Source organism: Phyllopteryx taeniolatus, chromosome 13 (genome assembly GCF_024500385.1).
Source record: "Phyllopteryx taeniolatus isolate TA_2022b chromosome 13, UOR_Ptae_1.2, whole genome shotgun sequence".
NCBI lineage: Eukaryota > Metazoa > Chordata > Actinopteri > Syngnathiformes > Syngnathidae > Phyllopteryx > Phyllopteryx taeniolatus.
In genome coordinates this window covers 26,642,237-26,659,005 of record NC_084514.1, presented here as the reverse complement: position 1 = coordinate 26,659,005, position 16,769 = coordinate 26,642,237, and the positions used below count along the sequence as shown (strand labels likewise).

General features: G+C 44.8%; 1 protein-coding gene across 3 annotated transcripts in view; it reads left to right on the top strand.

Moving 5' to 3' along the window:
- The window catches only part of ak7b (adenylate kinase 7b), a 224,280-nt gene extending 211,812 nt beyond the window's left edge, over nucleotides 1–12,468 (top strand). For 2 of the 3 annotated variants that reach the window (XM_061795579.1, XM_061795577.1), the window contains 2 exons: nucleotides 12,031–12,189; nucleotides 12,269–12,468. In XM_061795579.1, the coding sequence (XP_061651563.1) occupies nucleotides 12,031–12,189; nucleotides 12,269–12,298 (189 nt within the window). In that variant the 3' untranslated portion in view covers nucleotides 12,299–12,468. Of the gene's footprint in view, nucleotides 1–161; nucleotides 764–12,030; nucleotides 12,190–12,268 lie in introns of those variants that run through there. The other variant, XM_061795578.1, reaches the window with a different exon arrangement.
- The last annotated feature ends 4,301 nt before the right edge of the window (nucleotides 12,469–16,769 follow it).

Below are 16,769 nucleotides of genomic sequence, written 5' to 3'. Positions count from 1 at the left end.
TTCATTAATTTTTGTTGATGGGATGGGTATGAGGTAATTTTTAAAAACTTCTTTGAAGGGCTTTCATCTGTAGACATCAGAAAGAATAGATGCAATATTTGTAACAATGGAAAGCCAATTTCACAAACAAAATCTAATCACCATAATGTATTGCTTTACAGGAGAGAGCTGACAGACTGAGTTTTAAGTAATCACATATAGTGATAAAGAAATTTCTGACGTGACTCCAGCTCCATGTTTTGACGTCCGTCTCGAGACATCTGGGGAAACTCCTCCAACTCTTCAGCCCCTAATCAACAGATTGTTTTCTGCCATAACTGCAGACATGTCAAACCTCATGGATACCATCTTCAACAAGGGAGTTTTACGCCTAGCCAGACGAATGTGGAATGACATCCGGACAGCTGATGACCTTCTTCACCCTGGAGAGAACAACAAACAATTCAACCAAGGCCGCCAATCGCCAATATGTAATGTGGAAAATCTCCAAGGACATTATATAGGATTCAGACAAGCAAACAATGAGGAACCACAATTCATATTTTCACAGCATTGCTCCAGTCGAAATGTGCATGGTATATTACTTTATAAATATTTGTAGATCCATTTACATCTCATTTTATATTTACTTCCAGGAATGTCTGCCTATTTATGTATACCATTTTGAAATTGTTACATTTTTATAAAGAACTAAAAACGAATGGTTCTGAGTGGTGTTACATTTCATATCTCCTTCAAGTTCATAAACATCAGTGCCCTACTGTATATAACGCTTGTTCGTGGATTCCATCCATCCATCCATTTTCTGAGCCGCTTCTCCTCACTAGGGTCGCGGGCGTGCTGGAACCTATCCCAGCTATCATCGGGCAGGAGGCGGGGTACACCCTGAACTGGTTGCCAGCCAATCGTAGGGCACATACAAACCAAACAACCATTCACACTCACATTCACACCTACGGGCAATTTAGAGTTGTCAATGAACCTACCATGCATGTTTTTGGAATGTGGGAGGAAGAGAAAACCCGGAGGCATGGGGAGAACATGCAAACTCCACACAGGCGGGGCCGGGGATTGAACCTGGTCCTCAGAACTGTGAGGCACATGCTCTAACCAGTCCTCCACCATGCCACCTAGTTGGTGGATTGTATATTTTAAACAAATATAAAACTTATTAAAAGTATTTAAACACATTTTATTCACAAGATTTATGCATGTTTCAATTACATCATTCTAAGAGGTTTGTCCGGTATTTTAGCACTGGCTCGTGTCACTTTAATCTTCATCAGGCAGTGTCCTTCAGAAAGAAACTCACATTTAGGTAACTATTACATGTATGTCACACACAAAACTAAATACTAATAACTTTTTTAAATATAGATTTTGACAAACGTGTACAGGAAATCAAAATTACTAGACCTGACGTCATTGAGAAATTTCAAAAAATTTATTTCCTCAGTAATGTCACAAACCATGGATGTTATTATACACATTTGTAGGTTTATATTTCTTGAGACAGCCATAAGATTGAAGTAAAACTCACCTTGTCCTCTGCTGAGTTGAGTTTGCAACACCTGAGTGAGAGACGGGACAAGGATGTAGCAAATCTACTTGGATATGTCAGTTCACATGCAGGACAAATCGATTTTAATACTCACCATTGACCGGTTATAGAGACTCTCTCCTGTAGCAATTGTTGAAACAGTGGGAGGCGATGGTCTCAGGTAACTTTTTTCAAAGGTGAGCTTGATGGATCCTTTCATCTACAAAACACACACAAAAACAATATAATCACAGAAGGGGGAAAAAAATCTCTATTTTTACTGAACATATACAGAAGACAAATTCAACAAGATAAACTTGTGAGGAATGGAAAAACAAAACAAAGAAATTAGGAAATAAAGGAATTTTGCAATGTATATGTTCAAAAAGAGTAGGAAGAAGTAAAAGTCTTAGATTATACCCTTAATTCTGCAAACATAACTAACTTGTATAATAGTAATGATTTAGGAAGCTAATTGTAGATATTATATTCTAGGAATTTTACGCTAGTCCATGGTCCGGTCCATGTAAGGTAGTAATGACAAAGTACTCACGATACTAAACATATCAGCTTTGACTGGACCCAAAAGCAGACTGAAGCAGAGGGCGTAGTTTTAGAATGGTTTATTTGGGGTTGACTCAAGGTAGGGATATCCAAGGTGAGATGGTGGGTAGTCTGGATGTGGCGTGTGCAGGAAGCGGGAGCGTGAGCAGATGGGATATCTTGGCGGCGTGGCTGGAGGAGACAGCGATGCGTGGGGCACGGAAGGAGCACTGGAGATGAAGGAGAACACAAGGAGGTAAGTATGATTTCGGGAAGTCGAGTAATTTACGTACGAGAGTGTGAGAGTCCGCCTTTGCACCACAATAACGTGTAAATACTCTTGCAATGGTTTCCTGGATCCGGGAGGCTTTTATGCAGGCAGTGATGAGTGCTGATAGAGGACAAGTGCGCGGCCAAGGTGGTCTGATTGCTGGGGGTGTGTGTGGGGGGGGGGGGGGGGGGGAGAGATAGAGAGAGAGGGAGGCGAGGCACAAAGCGCCACCCAAGCTCCAAAAAAGGGGACTCCAGGAGACTTGCCAGTTGTGCGCCTCATAAAAAGGACCATATCCAATCCACCAAAAACTGAAAGCCCCTGCCCCGGGGCCGCACATCAAGGATGCGCTACACCGTAAAGACAGGGTGATCCTTGATGACACGGGGGGCGGAGGCGGTACGGCCAGAGGGCTAAGGGTACTGGTGGAGACTGGCTTAAGCAGGAAAACATGAAATGTCGGGTGGATCTTAAGAGATAGGGTAGGTTTGAACTGTACAGAGGTGACGTTGATAATTTTGGTGACGTCCTTCTACACGGATTGGACTCGTTGAAAGCGCTCCCTCACCGCGGGAACCGCGACCATATGCTCCTGTTCCTTAAACGAAGGAGGTTGGAAACCGTGGCATGCCATGAGGGGAGACATACCTGTGGCGGAGCTGGTGAGGGAGTTGTGGACATATTCTACCCAAGGAAGAAAGGTGCTGTAAGAGGCGTGATTACGGGCAGCACTGCAGCGAAGCGCAGACTCCAGACTTTGGTTTGCCCGCTCCGTCTGGCCGATGGATTGGGGGTGGTAGCCGAAAGACAGACTGGCTGATGCGCCTGCTGCCTTGCAGAACTCCTTCCAAACCTGGGAGGAGAACTGATGACCCCGGTCTGAGAAAATGTCAATAGGGATGCCATGAAGTCTGAACAGGTGGCAGACAGGAAGGTTAGTGGTTTCCAAAGCAGAGGGCAATTTGGGAAGGGGAACATAATGGACACACTTGGAGAACCTATCTATGATAGTGAGGATGATGGTTTTACCTTCAGAGGGGGGTAGGCCCGTAACGAAGTCCAGGGAAATGTTGGACCAAGGGCGGCTCAGAATAGGTAAAGGGCGCAGCAGACCAGCTGGGGGTTGATGAGAGGCTTTACCTCGGGCACAGACGGAGAAGGCCAGACTGGGCCACCAGAAGTGTTGTTGAATGAAATCAGTGCTTTGGGTGATACCAGGATGAAGACGAATAGAAGAAGAATCACCTTTTTTATTGTCATGAACATGCATGCATGCACATGAAATTTGTTCTCTGCATTTAACCCATCACAGTGAACACAGACACATGTTAGTGGAACACACGGGAGCAGGGGGCAGCTGAAGCGCCCGGGGAGCATTTCGGGGTATCAGTGTCTTGCTCAAGGACACCACAGCCGTGAATCCGGGGGATGTTGGCGGATGGTCCAGTTGGGGTCTTGAACCTAGGTCCACCACGGTGGCAGGCGATGATCTTAACCATTGGGCCACGGCTGTTTGGTGTTGTGGGCCCATTGAAGTACTCCTGAGTGGGCGGAATCAGGCACGAAGCGACGGTCAGGGTGTCCGGTCTTGTTATCAGTTTGGGTTAGGGTTAACTTTCTTAACAGTTTGCTCGATCTTCCAAGTGGCAGCCCTAACGAAGCAAGAGGAAGTAAGGATGGGTTCCAGTTCTACTGGGCTGGAGGGGGGTGAAAAAATACGAGAGAGAAAGCATCAGGCTTGCCGTTGCGGGAAACAGGGTGGAAGGAGAGGCTGAAATTGAAACGGCTGAGAAATAAGGTCCAACGAGCTTGCGGGTGGTTAAGCCGCTTGGCGTGACAGAGATAGGCGAGGTTTTTGTGGTCAGTCCATATGTAATGAACGGAACAGCTCTCCCCTCCAGCCAGTGCCTCCACTCCTCCAGGGCCCAGACGATGGCTAGTAGCTCCCGATTCCCCACATCATTATTCCGCTCGGAAGTGGAAAGGCGCTGGGGGAAAAAAAGCACAGGGATGTAATTTTTGGGACACAAGGTCTTGCTGGGAAAGGACGGCTCCAGCCCCCGTCCGTGTCAGAGGGGTCAACTTCCACGACGAACTGTAGGGGTCAGAGTGTCTCAGGATGGTGGCTCTGGTGAATAGATCCTTAAGGCGTTCAAATGCTTGCATTGCTTCTGGGTCCAACAGAATGGGGAACTGGTGGATGTGAGACTGGTGAGGGGAACAGCAAGTTTGCTGTCGTCACAGATGAAACGATGGTAGAAATTGCGAACCCTCGGAATCATTGCAGCTCCTTGCGGGTGGAGGGAATGGCAGCTTGGATCTTAGCTAGATCAGGTTCTCACTCAGCCTTGGTAATGATGTATCCTAAGAAGTAGACGGAGGAAAGATAGAATTCACACTTCTATCTTCTTCTTTTCCTTTCAGGGGTCGCCACAGCACGTCATCCTTTTTCCATGTAAGCCCATCCTTCTACCAATATACTCACTATTTCTCCTCGTGACGTGTCCAAACCATCGAAGTCTGCTCTCTCTAACTTTGTCTTAACTTAAACATCGAACCTCGGCTGTCCCTCGGATGAGCTCATTTCTAATTTTATCTAACCTGGTCACTCCGAGAGCGAACCTCAACATCTTCATTTCCACCACCTCCAACTCTGCTTCCTGTTGTCTCTTCAGTGCCACTGTCTCTAATTCGTACATCATGGCTGGCCTCACCACTGTTTTATAAACTTTGCCCTTCATCCTAGCAGAGACTCTTCTGTCACATAACACACCTGACACCTTCCTCCACCCGTTCCAACCTGCTTGGACCCGTTTCTTCACTTCCTGACCACACTCACCATTGCTCTGGACGGTTGACCCCAAGTATTTAAAGTCCTCCACCCTTGCTATCTCTTCTCCCTGTAGCCTAACTCCTCACTACCTCGTCTAGCTCCTTCCAGAATTTCTCTTTCACCTCGAGGTCACATCCTACCTGTGGGGCATAGCCACTAATCGCATTATACATAACACCCTCAATTTCAAGTTTCAGCCACATCACTTGATCTGATACTCTTTTCACCTCCAAGACATTCTTAGCCAACTCTTCTTTTAAAATAACCCCGACTGCATTTCCCTTCCCATGTACACCATGGTAAAATAATTTAAACCCTGCCCCTAAACTTCTAGCCTTACTGCCTTTCCACATGGTCTCCTGGACACACAATATATCACCCTTTCTCCTAATCATCATGTCAACCAACTCCCGAGATTTTCCTGTCATAGTCCCAACATTCAAAGTCCCCACATTCAGTTCTAGGCTCTGTGCTTTCCTCTTCTCTTTCTGCCAAAGAACCCACTTTCCACCTCTTCTTCTTCAACTTCTTCAACAAAGGACTTGGCAGACATGCTGGCGATGTTCTTCAGAAGAGCGAGAGAAAATGAGGATGTCGTCAAGATATACAAAGACGAACCGGTTGAGAATGTCATGGAGGACGTCATTGATGGTTTGGAACACTGCGGGAGCGTTGGTTAAGCCAAAAGGCATGACCAGGTACTCAAAGTGTCCGAGGGGAGTGTTGAAGGCAGTTTTCCATTCGTCACACATTCTAATACAGATGAGATGATAGGCGTTGCGCAGATCCAACTTAGTGAATATTTGGGCGTCGTAGAGGGGTTCGAAGAATGGGTCAATGAGTGGCAGGGGGGCTTTTTTCTTCACTGTTATCTCGTTGAGACCATGGAAGTCAATGCAGGGGCGGAGAGTGGTATCTTTCTTCTCAACGAAGAAAAATCCAGCCCCTAGTGGGGAAGAGGAGGGCCGGATGAGTCCTGAGGCAAGAGAGTCGTGGATTTAACTCTCCATAGCTTCCTTTTCTGGACGGGAAAGGTTAAATAAGCGGCTCGGAGGGAGAGGAGCACCAGGCAAGAGGTCAATAGAGCAGTCATAGGCGCGGTGGTGGGGCGGGAGAGAGGGCAAGATCCTTACAGTCGTGACATTCTTGCGGTACCCGGGAGAGCTCGATAGGGATTACTGGTGGTTGAGGGTTGTTGGAGGTCGGGATGGCTGAGAGAAGACATTGGTAGTGGCAGAATGGACTCCAGCCAGTGATGGACAGGTGAGTCCAATCGATGTCAGGGTTGTGTTTCTGGAGCCAGAGGATACCAAGAACTAACAGAGTGGAGGGAATGACGAACAGATGGGTGGTTTCACTGTGATTTATGGAAATGAGCAGGGTGAATGGTGCTGTTTGGTGGGTGACAGGGGAGATGAGATGCCCGTCCAAGGCAGGAACCTTCTTAGGGAATGGGAGGGGCTTGAGGGGAAGATGAAGCTGACACGCCAAGCCCTCATGAATAAAATTGTCATCAGCGCCGGAGTCAGTGAGGGTTGTAATAGAGGTGTTGCGAGCGGGCCTAAGAATACGTGAAGGAATGGTCATCTGGGAGGGAGAGCTGGGAGAGGTGTTGGTTTGGCTCACCACGACCTGAGAGCGATGTGGTCAGCCGGGTCTTTTGGTATGAGGGTGCAGGTGGCAATGAAGTGACTTGACTGTCCACAATAAATGCATAATCGCTGAGTAAAGCGGCGCTGACGTTCCAGGGGGTTTAAACGGGTTTTGCCAAGTTGCATGGGCTCCTCCAATCCAGTGGACAGTGAAAGGGAGGGAGCAGGTGGTTAAGTGTGCGGCGGAGTGGCTGGAGGTCCTGCCCCCGCGGATGGTGTTATACTGCGCGTCCTAATTCCTCCCTCTTTAGCACTTTCATGAAGACGATCGTCCAATTTTATAGCTACCGAAAGTAATTCCTGAAGAGAGGTGTCTTCGTCTCTGGCTGTGAGCTCGTCTTTGAGCTGTTCTGATAATCCTTTAAATAAAATCACTCTTAAAGCGGTGGCATCCCAACCACATTCACTCATATTCTAAGTATTCTGAAATCTATGGAGTATGAAGCGACAGAATTTGACCCTTGGGTGAGGGCTAGGAGGTGCCGAGTGGCTTCCCTACGCTTGACGGGGTGATCGAAAACCTTTTTAAGCTCGTACGAGAATGAATTAGATGACCTGAGGACAAGAGAGGAATTCTGCCAAAGCGCAGTAGAGCATTTGGCAGCTCTTCTGCACAGGAGGTTAATGATAAATGCGTGTCTTGTGTCCCTGGGGTCTCCTCCCGGTGGGACATGCCCGGAACACATCACCAGGGAGGCACCAGCATCAGCTGCCTCAGGAGTCCGACAGGCCAAAAAGGCCCGGTAGGACTCTTTCTTCAGCTTGATGGTATCCTCACTGCTGGTGTCCACCAACGAGTTCGGGGATTGCCGCCACAACAGGCACCGACTACCTTACGCCCACAGCTCCGGTCGGCCACCTCGGCAATGGAGGCGCGGAACATGGTCCCCCGCGCAATGGAGGCGCGGAACATGGTCCCCCGCCTTCCCCAAGACGTGGGTAAAGTTCTGCCGGAGGTGGGAGTTGGAATGCCTTCTGATAGGGGATTCTGCCAGACGTTCCAAGCAGACCCTCACAATACGTTTGGACCTGCCAAGTCGGACCGGCATCTTCCCCCACCATCGGAGCCAACTCACCACCAGGTGGTGATCAGTTGACAGCTCTGCCCCTCTCTTCACCCGAGTGTCCAAGACATGTGGCCGCAAGTCCGATGACACGACCACAAAGTCAATGATCGAAGTGCGACCTTATGCTTGAACATGGTGTTCGTTATGGACAATCCATGATGACCACAGAAGTCCAATAACAGAACACCGCTCAGGTTCTGATCGGGGGGGGGGGGGGGGGGGCGTTCCTCCCAATCACGCCCTTCCATGTCTCACTGTCATTGCCCATGTGAGCATTGAAGTCCCCCAGCAGAACGATGGAGTCCCCAGCGGGAGCACTCTCCAGCACCCCCTCCAAGGACTCCAAAAAGAGTGGGTACTCTGAACTGTGTTTGGTGCATGTGCACAAACAACAGTCAGGACCCGTCCCCCACCCGAAGGCGGAGGGAGGCTACCCTCTTGTCCACCAGGGTGAACCCCAATGTACAGGCGTCGAGCCGGGGGGCAATATATATACCCACACCTGCTGCCTCTCACCGTGGGCAACTCCAGAGTGGAAGAGAGTCCAACCTATCTCGAGAGGATAGGTACCAGAGCCCAAGCTGTGTGTTGAGGCGAGCCCGACTATATCTCCTCAGAACTTCTCGACTTCGCACACCAGCTCGGGCTCCCTTCCCTGCCAGAGAGGTGATGTTCAATGTCCCTATAGCCAGCTTTTGTAGCCAGAGATCAGACCGCCAAGGTCCCTGCCTTCGGCCACTGCTCAGTTCACATTGCACCTGATCCCTATGGCCCCTCCCACAGGTCATGAGCCCATGGGAATGGGGACCCACGTTACCCTTTCGGGCTGTGCCCGGCCAGGCCCCATGGGTGCAGGCCCGGCCACCAGGTGCTCGCCTTCAAGCCCCACGTCCAGGCCTGGCTCCAGGGGGGAGCCCCGGTGACCCACGTCCGGGCGAAGGAAAACGAGATCCAATATTTTTCGTCATCATAAGGGGTGTTGGAGCCATACTTTGTCTGGTCCCTCACCTTGGACCTGTTTGTCATGGGTGACCCTGCCAGGGGCATAGAGCCCCAGACAACTTAGCTACTAGAATCATTGGGACACACAAACTCCTCCACCACGATAAGGTGAAGGCTCAACGATACAACCATGACAGTACTAGACTAATCATATGCAGTGTATTGTAAGTATAAAATATATATATACTTGGGTTGATATATATATGTCCATACAAGTGTAATGCAAACGTAACAGTTGAAATACACACAACCCACTGTATTCAAGCTAGCATTGCTAACTTCTTTATCATCTTCATAGTTAATCAATATTAGTGTTTATCTCATACATACATACCTACATACATACATATACACAAACAATATTGTATTCCTTAAATTTTATTTATTTATTTTCACCTTTACCTGATTTGTATATTCCTATATCCCTCTTGTTTTAAACATAATTAGGGAGCTACATTTTTTCAATTCATTATGATAACCATACCATGAGTTCACTCCTCTCACAGAGACACATCTCAGTTTTATATTTGTTTGTGTTTTTTTTTTTTTTAAATATCCCTGTTCCTCTCAACATACTATATATCATGTAATATAAATGAATATGTATCCGGAAAAAATATATGAGAAGGAACCCAAATAATCTGACATTGAAAATAAATAGAATAATATTCTGTTGGTCATGCAAGTGGTTTTATGTTTTTTCCATGACTTGCTCTTTGAAGTCAAAACAATTACAGTGTTACATTTCTGAGCTGTGCAGAAGCAAGAATGTTTGCAGCATTATCCGTGACGATGACAATATTTATCCGGGATTTTTAACCACAATTCCTCTTATTATTATTATTAATCAGTTTATTTGAAAGGGGACAATGCAATTTAATAAAACACATGAAATACACATGGTTAAAAAAGCCAGAATTAGCCAGAAGGCTAGTTTTCATCTGTAGTCCCCTGGCCATGATGTAAAAAAGTAGTAAAATACATCTACAAGACAATATAATACAGGATACATAATCAAAGACTTACTATACTATAAAGAGAGAATAAAACCACAAATTATTTGATCATAACAAAAAAAAAAACATAACATACTTGTCTTTTAGTGTTGGCAGCTGTAGGTGTTAACTAGCCACATTTTCAGTTTTTTTGTGAAGGCCTTGTATGTTGTAAGCAGTTTAACCTCCTCAGTTACTGAGTTCCACTCACCAGCGCTCCTCACTGACCAGGCTGACTTACTGAAAGTGCTCCTGCGCAGAGGAATGAGAGTCACCTCTGACAGAGCCTCGAGTGACACGCTCAGAGCTGTTTCTTTGGCTGATGAACTCAGCCAGAAGAGCTGGAGCCAAATCATGCAGTACTTTATAAGTCAAATTTAAATCTGCAAATATGTGAAGACTGTCCCAGTTTAAAAGACTGTATTTATGTATCTTCAACAAAGTGAAACAGTTTGCAGCCATGAGGCTTCCAGACATGGCCCGAGTTCACTTTATTCACTTTTTCTTTGTCGTCATAAAGTTGACGCAGAACTTTAGCACCAAAATAAGAGGGAGACTAATCGATGTACCTAAGCACGGACATCTTCATTGTAGCGGACACGCTAGGAAAAGATGACACCCAGCACCCCAGTCTCCGGCGAGACTCGCTCATCCCGCCGAGATAGACAACCACGGAGTGGCGAGACTCAACTTCACATACAGACGCCAAGTGAATCACCAGGTATGATCATCAGAAGCAAGACACAGACATTTGCTTTGGTATGCCGACGCTCAGTGAATTACCAGCACCCGGAGCATCAAAGCGGAGATAACGATACCCTGTTCGCACAAGAACGCTAAATTAATTAACCTCCACCCCGAGCCAGCCTAGAGAGCCTCACCAACAAAGGCGGCTGCTCCCTGCTGCATGCCACAAGACATCTGCCCATCCAGGGTGGGAGTTCGGACAGAACCACAGCGACACACACAGGTGCCGGGGAGTCACTGCAAACGCGGGTTTACCAACTACAGTCTGCACTGGACTTGACTGGGATTTAATATTTTAAGAACTTTACATGAATGCCACTAGTGACTGTATTTCTGCAAACTTGAATGTCTCACTTCGGCCATAAAAAGGCTGGAGCTATGCTCTCTGAGTCAGCTCTTGTCTCACCGAACCAACTTGCCGAAGACTGGCCCAGGCAGGACGCCCACCTCACCACGAGGTGACGAGGACACATCAAACCATGAAAGTGCTCCGAGCTACCCTTTTTGAGGGCCTGAGCTCACCCCGGGGGGGGGGGGGGGGGGGGGGGGGGGGGTTCAAGACATCCAACACTGTGGTCTACTAAAAGTACAGATTAGTGCATATTTTTGTTTAAATTAACGAGAACAGGAATCCCCAGCTATATGCATTCACTGCACGCTCATTCTACCAATCTCACATCACAAGTCAGTCTCCTTTGTCAATGTTCCTCTGTACTTTGTTTGTTTTGTCTTTTTCTGTATTGTTTCCCTGTAGATTGCCCATGGTAGATAATAAAATTTTCCATAAAATTCACATGCATTGTCGTGTGTGTTTGGATTCGAGGAAAGAAACCTCTGGCCGTCTAGAACTCTTATCAAAGTTTCATAAAGTGTAGCAACCATCAGATTACGAGACTGATAAAAAGGTTTCTCGTCGGTTTTCCTAAATTGTATCCACATAAAAAGCGACGTGGTGTCCCTCTTAATAGATAAAATAGGTTGATTTCTAACGCTGTAATTCACGATACGTTGCTTCCAGCTCATTCTTTTCTCCTAAATTAATTACTTTTTTTATTTGACCCGTATACGCTACATCATCATAAAGACGACGTTGGCTCCCACACACCCCTGCTCAAGACCAAAAAAGCTTTAGGCTCTGTACCCATCCTAAATCGCTGGACCAATTTTAGATTGTTTCTATCTGTTGACCTTCAGTATTTGAACTTCCTGAGTTGTGCTAAATAGTCACAATTTCACCATTTGCCATCAATTAAAGGCATACTTGATGAAACTATCATAAAATATGTATTCAAAAGGTTATTAGCCACTCCATGATTGTGATTTTTTTTTTTTTTTTTTTTGGTTTGGAATTTGATACAAGATACTGTGTGTTTGTGAAAGACGAAGACTTTAGAGGAGAAGAGGCAATGGGAAGTGCAGCAGTTGGAGGTTCTGTCTGTTCTAATGAAGACCTACTTGACGGAGCACATCATAACCACTCTGTCTCAGGGCCTGATTGCATGCGGTTCAGCGTGGCCAGAGGATCCAATAGACTTCCTGGTAGTCAACTGATAATAATTTGGTTTGCCTGTATTCTTTCCCTTAACATTTGATTTGTTTTGTTTCTGTATCATTTCAGGCAGAGTATTTGATCAAGAACAACCCCTGACCACAGAAGTCAATATGCCCTGGTCCTCCTCTGGCACCCTTCATTGCAGTAATGAAAAAGAGTTATCTTAATTATCTTCATTTTTTTTGTTTTGTTCTTTCCTGAAATTATTTCAATTAAAAGTTATTTTAAATGAAACCATTGGGTCATTGACACAAGATTGTTTTGAACTCACAACACCCCCCCCCCCCTGCACTTGTAGCACCAGCACATGATTTGGTCATTCCCTTTTTTGAGGAGGTAAAACATGACCATGGCATACCACAATTTCGTATGAAGTCAAGATTCACAGTGAGTTGAGATGTTATATTTGCAAAATATTTTACTGTGAAAAGGAAGCTTGTCTGCAACAAGCAGTGGCAGACAAAACAGGTCAATTAATAAAAAAAAAAAAAGAAAAAAGCAAAGCCTTTAATTTTATTCATCATCATCATTTGTTTGACTCTGAGGCGCCAGCAGCTAGCTCTTATACTGAGGGCTCCTAACCCTCTTCCCCCGGGAAAACCACTGAATTTTGAGCATTACCACAACCATGATTGACAGACATTTAAAAAGGATTGCATAAGTGTACGACTACCGTGTAAAAGTATCATTTATTATTATTCACACTGTTTTCCAATTTACGAGCAGAACAAACCAATTTACCTATTTAAAATCATGGTCCCAAAAGAGAACATGGATAAATCATTACATCACTGCAATCATAGCACTTTATTTTCATGATAGTTTTTCATGTACTTGGCCGCATTCGTCTTTCCTTCTCTTGCAACCAGTTGTCCTGTCCCTGCAGCTGAAAAACCCCCACACAGCATGATACTGCAACCACCATGCTTCACTGTTGGTACTGTATTGGACAGGTGATGAGCAGTGCCTGGTTTTCTCCACACATACCGCTCAGAATTAAGGCCAAAAAGTTCTATCTTGGTCCCAGAGAATCTTATTTCTCACCATCTTGGAGTCCTTCAGATCTTTTTTTTTCATTTTTTTTTTTAACCAAACTCCATGTGGGCTTTCATGTCTTGCACTGAGGAGAGGCTTCCGTCGGGCCACTCAGCCATAAAGCTGATGGTGGAGGGCTGCAGTGATGGTTGACTTTCTAGAACTTTCTCCCATCTCCCGACTACATGTCTGGAGCTCAGTCACAGTGATCTTTGGGTTCTTTAACTTTCTCACCAATGCTCTTCTCACCCGATTGCTCAGTTTGGCCGGACCGCCAGCTCTAGGAAGGGTTCTGGGTGTCCCAAACGTCTTCCATTTAAGGATTATGGAGGCCACTGTGCTCTTGAACCTGAAGTGCAGCAGAAATTTTTTTGTAGACTTGGCCAGATCTGTGCCTTGCCACAATTCTGTCTCGGAGCTCTTCAGGCAGTTCCTTTGACCTCATGATTCTCATTTGGTCTGACATGCACTGTGAGCTGTAAGGTCTTATTTAGACAGGTGTGTGGCTTTCCTAAACAAGTCCAATCAGTATAACCAAACACAGCTGGACTCCAATGAAGGTGGAGAACCATCTCAAAGATGATCAGAAGAAATTGACAGCACCCGAGTTAAATATATGAGTGTCACAGCAAAGGGTCTGAATCCTTATGGCTGTGTGATATTTCAGTTTTTCTTTTTTAATAAGTCTGCAAAACTTTCAATAATTAATTTTTTTTCTGTCAATATGGGGTGCTGTGTGTACATTGAGGAAACAAATTAACTTAAATGATTTTAGCAAATGGCTGCAATATAACAAAGTGAAAAATGTAAGGGGGTCTGAATACTTTCCGTACCCACTGTATATCTATGCTATAAAAACAAACAAAACAAAACTAGGGTTACTTGATCGATTGATAGATAGATGTTACAAGTTATGACTGTGATTATAATAATGAGTGAAATGAAAACGAGACAAATTATGAAGGCTATCATTGCAGTTAGCGGGATCCGAGTCATGTATATACAACTCCAATTCCAATGAAGTTGGGATGTTGTGTTAAACAAATAAAAACAGAATGATTTGCAAATCATGTTCAACCTATATTTAATTGAATACACTACAAAGACAAGATATTTAATGTTTAAACTGATAAACTATTGTTATTAGAAAATAATCATTAACTTAGAATTTTATGGCTGCAGCACATTCCAAAAAAGCTGGGACAGGTTCATGTTTACCACTGTGTTACATCACCTTTTCTTTTAACAACATTCAATCAACGTTTGGGAACTGAGGACACTAATTGTTGAAGCTTTGTAAGTGGAATTCTTTCCCATTCTTGCTTGAGGTACAGCTTCAGCTGTTCAACAGTCCGGGGTCTCCGTTGTCGTATTTTACGCTTCATAATGCGCCACACATTTTCCATGGGAGACAGGTCTGGACTGAAGGCAGGCCAGTCTAGTACCCTCACTCTTTTACTACGAAGCCACCCTGTTGTAACACGTGCAGAATGTGGTTTGGCATTGTCTTGCTAAAGCAGGGGCGTCCATGAAAAATGCGTTGCTTGGATGGCAGCATGTGTTTCTCCAAAACCTGTATGTAGCTTTCAGCATTAATGGTGCCTTCACAGATGTGTAAGTTACCCATGCCATTGGCACTAACACAGCCCATACCATTACAGATGCTGGCTTTTGAACTTTGCATCCATAACAGTCCGGATGGTTCTTTTCCTCTTTGGCCCGGAGGACACGACGTCCACAATTTCCAAAAACAATTTGAAATGTGGACTCGTCGGACCACAGAACACTTTTCCACTTGGCATCAGTCCATCTTAGATGAGCTCGGGCCCAGAGAAGCCGGCGGAGTTTCTGGGATATTCCAAACCGGTGTTAGATGATCATTCCTCAACTTTCTCAGTCTTTTTTGCCACCTGTCCCAGCTTTTTTGGAACGTGTTGCAGCCATAGAATTCGAAGTTAATGATTATTTGCTAAAAACAATAAAGTTTATCAGTTTGAAGAAGAAATATCTTGTCTTTGTAGTGTATTCAATTAAATATAGGTTGAGCATGATTTTCAAATCATTGTATTCTCTTATTTATGTTCAAGACAACGTCCCAACTTCATTTGAATTGGGGTTGTACACGACTGAGCGGCCCACATACACGTACACACACCCTCGTAATTTTAAGACAATCATACCTGATGTTACTTGGTGACTTGCGGCGGGAGAAGGTTACTCGCTTACCAGACTTACTTACAAAGTAGGTGCGGGTTAGTTAGCTTGCTCTCCAGCAGACCAGATGTGTTGACAGCTCATACTTGTCATTCAAAATGAATAAAAAGCGGGCCCACGTCAATATACACTGTGTGTATGTGGTGGCCACTGGCCGGACACGACTCATTAAAACATGAACAATGCGACAAGATGAAATTATTTTTATCGCACAAGCTGAAAAAAAGGTCGCAAATGCGATCAATTTGATCGCAGTCTTTAGCCCTTTCAACATTGAAGTGTTCAGTTAGTAGTATTTGTCAGTTTTTGTGCTTGGAAGTGTCTGTGTTTTAATCGAAAGGTGTTGTAATTACCAAATACAGTAAATGATTCAATCACTCATTGTTTTAAATTAGTTCATTTCCATCCTCAGCGTACTTCACGTGTACTTATCAGAAAATTTTACTGTGTCAAGTTGCTATGTTTGCTTGTACAATCTAACGGCTAAGGCCGCATTTATTTTGGAACAATGGAATGCTGTTTTGAAAGGAAATACTGTAGACTTTCGAAGGGACGTTCGATAGAATTTTCTAAGCCAATCACAATTGAATATTCACCAAGACCATTGTATAATACTGTCTGCTCTCACACAAACATCGTAGCTCCTCTTCCAAGCGAGCTTTTTGTTTTCGAAAATAGAGCTGTTGTGTTCTTCTAAACATGAATATTTTCCATTAAAAATTGTTTTCATTGTCCATACTTTTCCAGACCTGGAAATTTATTAAATCAAATTCCATACTTTTCCCTACATTCCATACATGTGTAAGAACCCTGTTTATAAAAGCACACAAGCAACTCAAAGTTCTCTTTCCTTTGATCAATTTGGATTATTTTTTTGTCTTAAAGAAGGTCTGGGAAATTTTAACTCTAAACATAAGGAGCTTCTTTCTCACATTTCCATTTTCTGAGGCGCTTCTCCTCACTAGGGTCGCGGGCGTGCTGGAGCCTATCCCAGCTGTCATCGGGGAGGAGGCGGGGTACACCCTGAACTGGTTGCCAGCCAATCGCAGGCTTCTTTCTCACATTTCTAGGAAAATATAATTAAAAATATCACAAACATGAGTACCCAGCTGACATTTTTGTAAATATATCTTTTCATGAGACAGGTGAAGAAATTACCGTTTGCTACAATGTAATCAGTCTAACCCTAACCCATGTTTAACAGTGTAAATTCATTGGTCCTCTCAAAATAATTAAATACACAGCCACAAATGTGTCAAGCGGTGGCAACAAATGTGAGTACAGCCCTAAGTGAAACTGTCCTTGTTGGGCCCAAAGT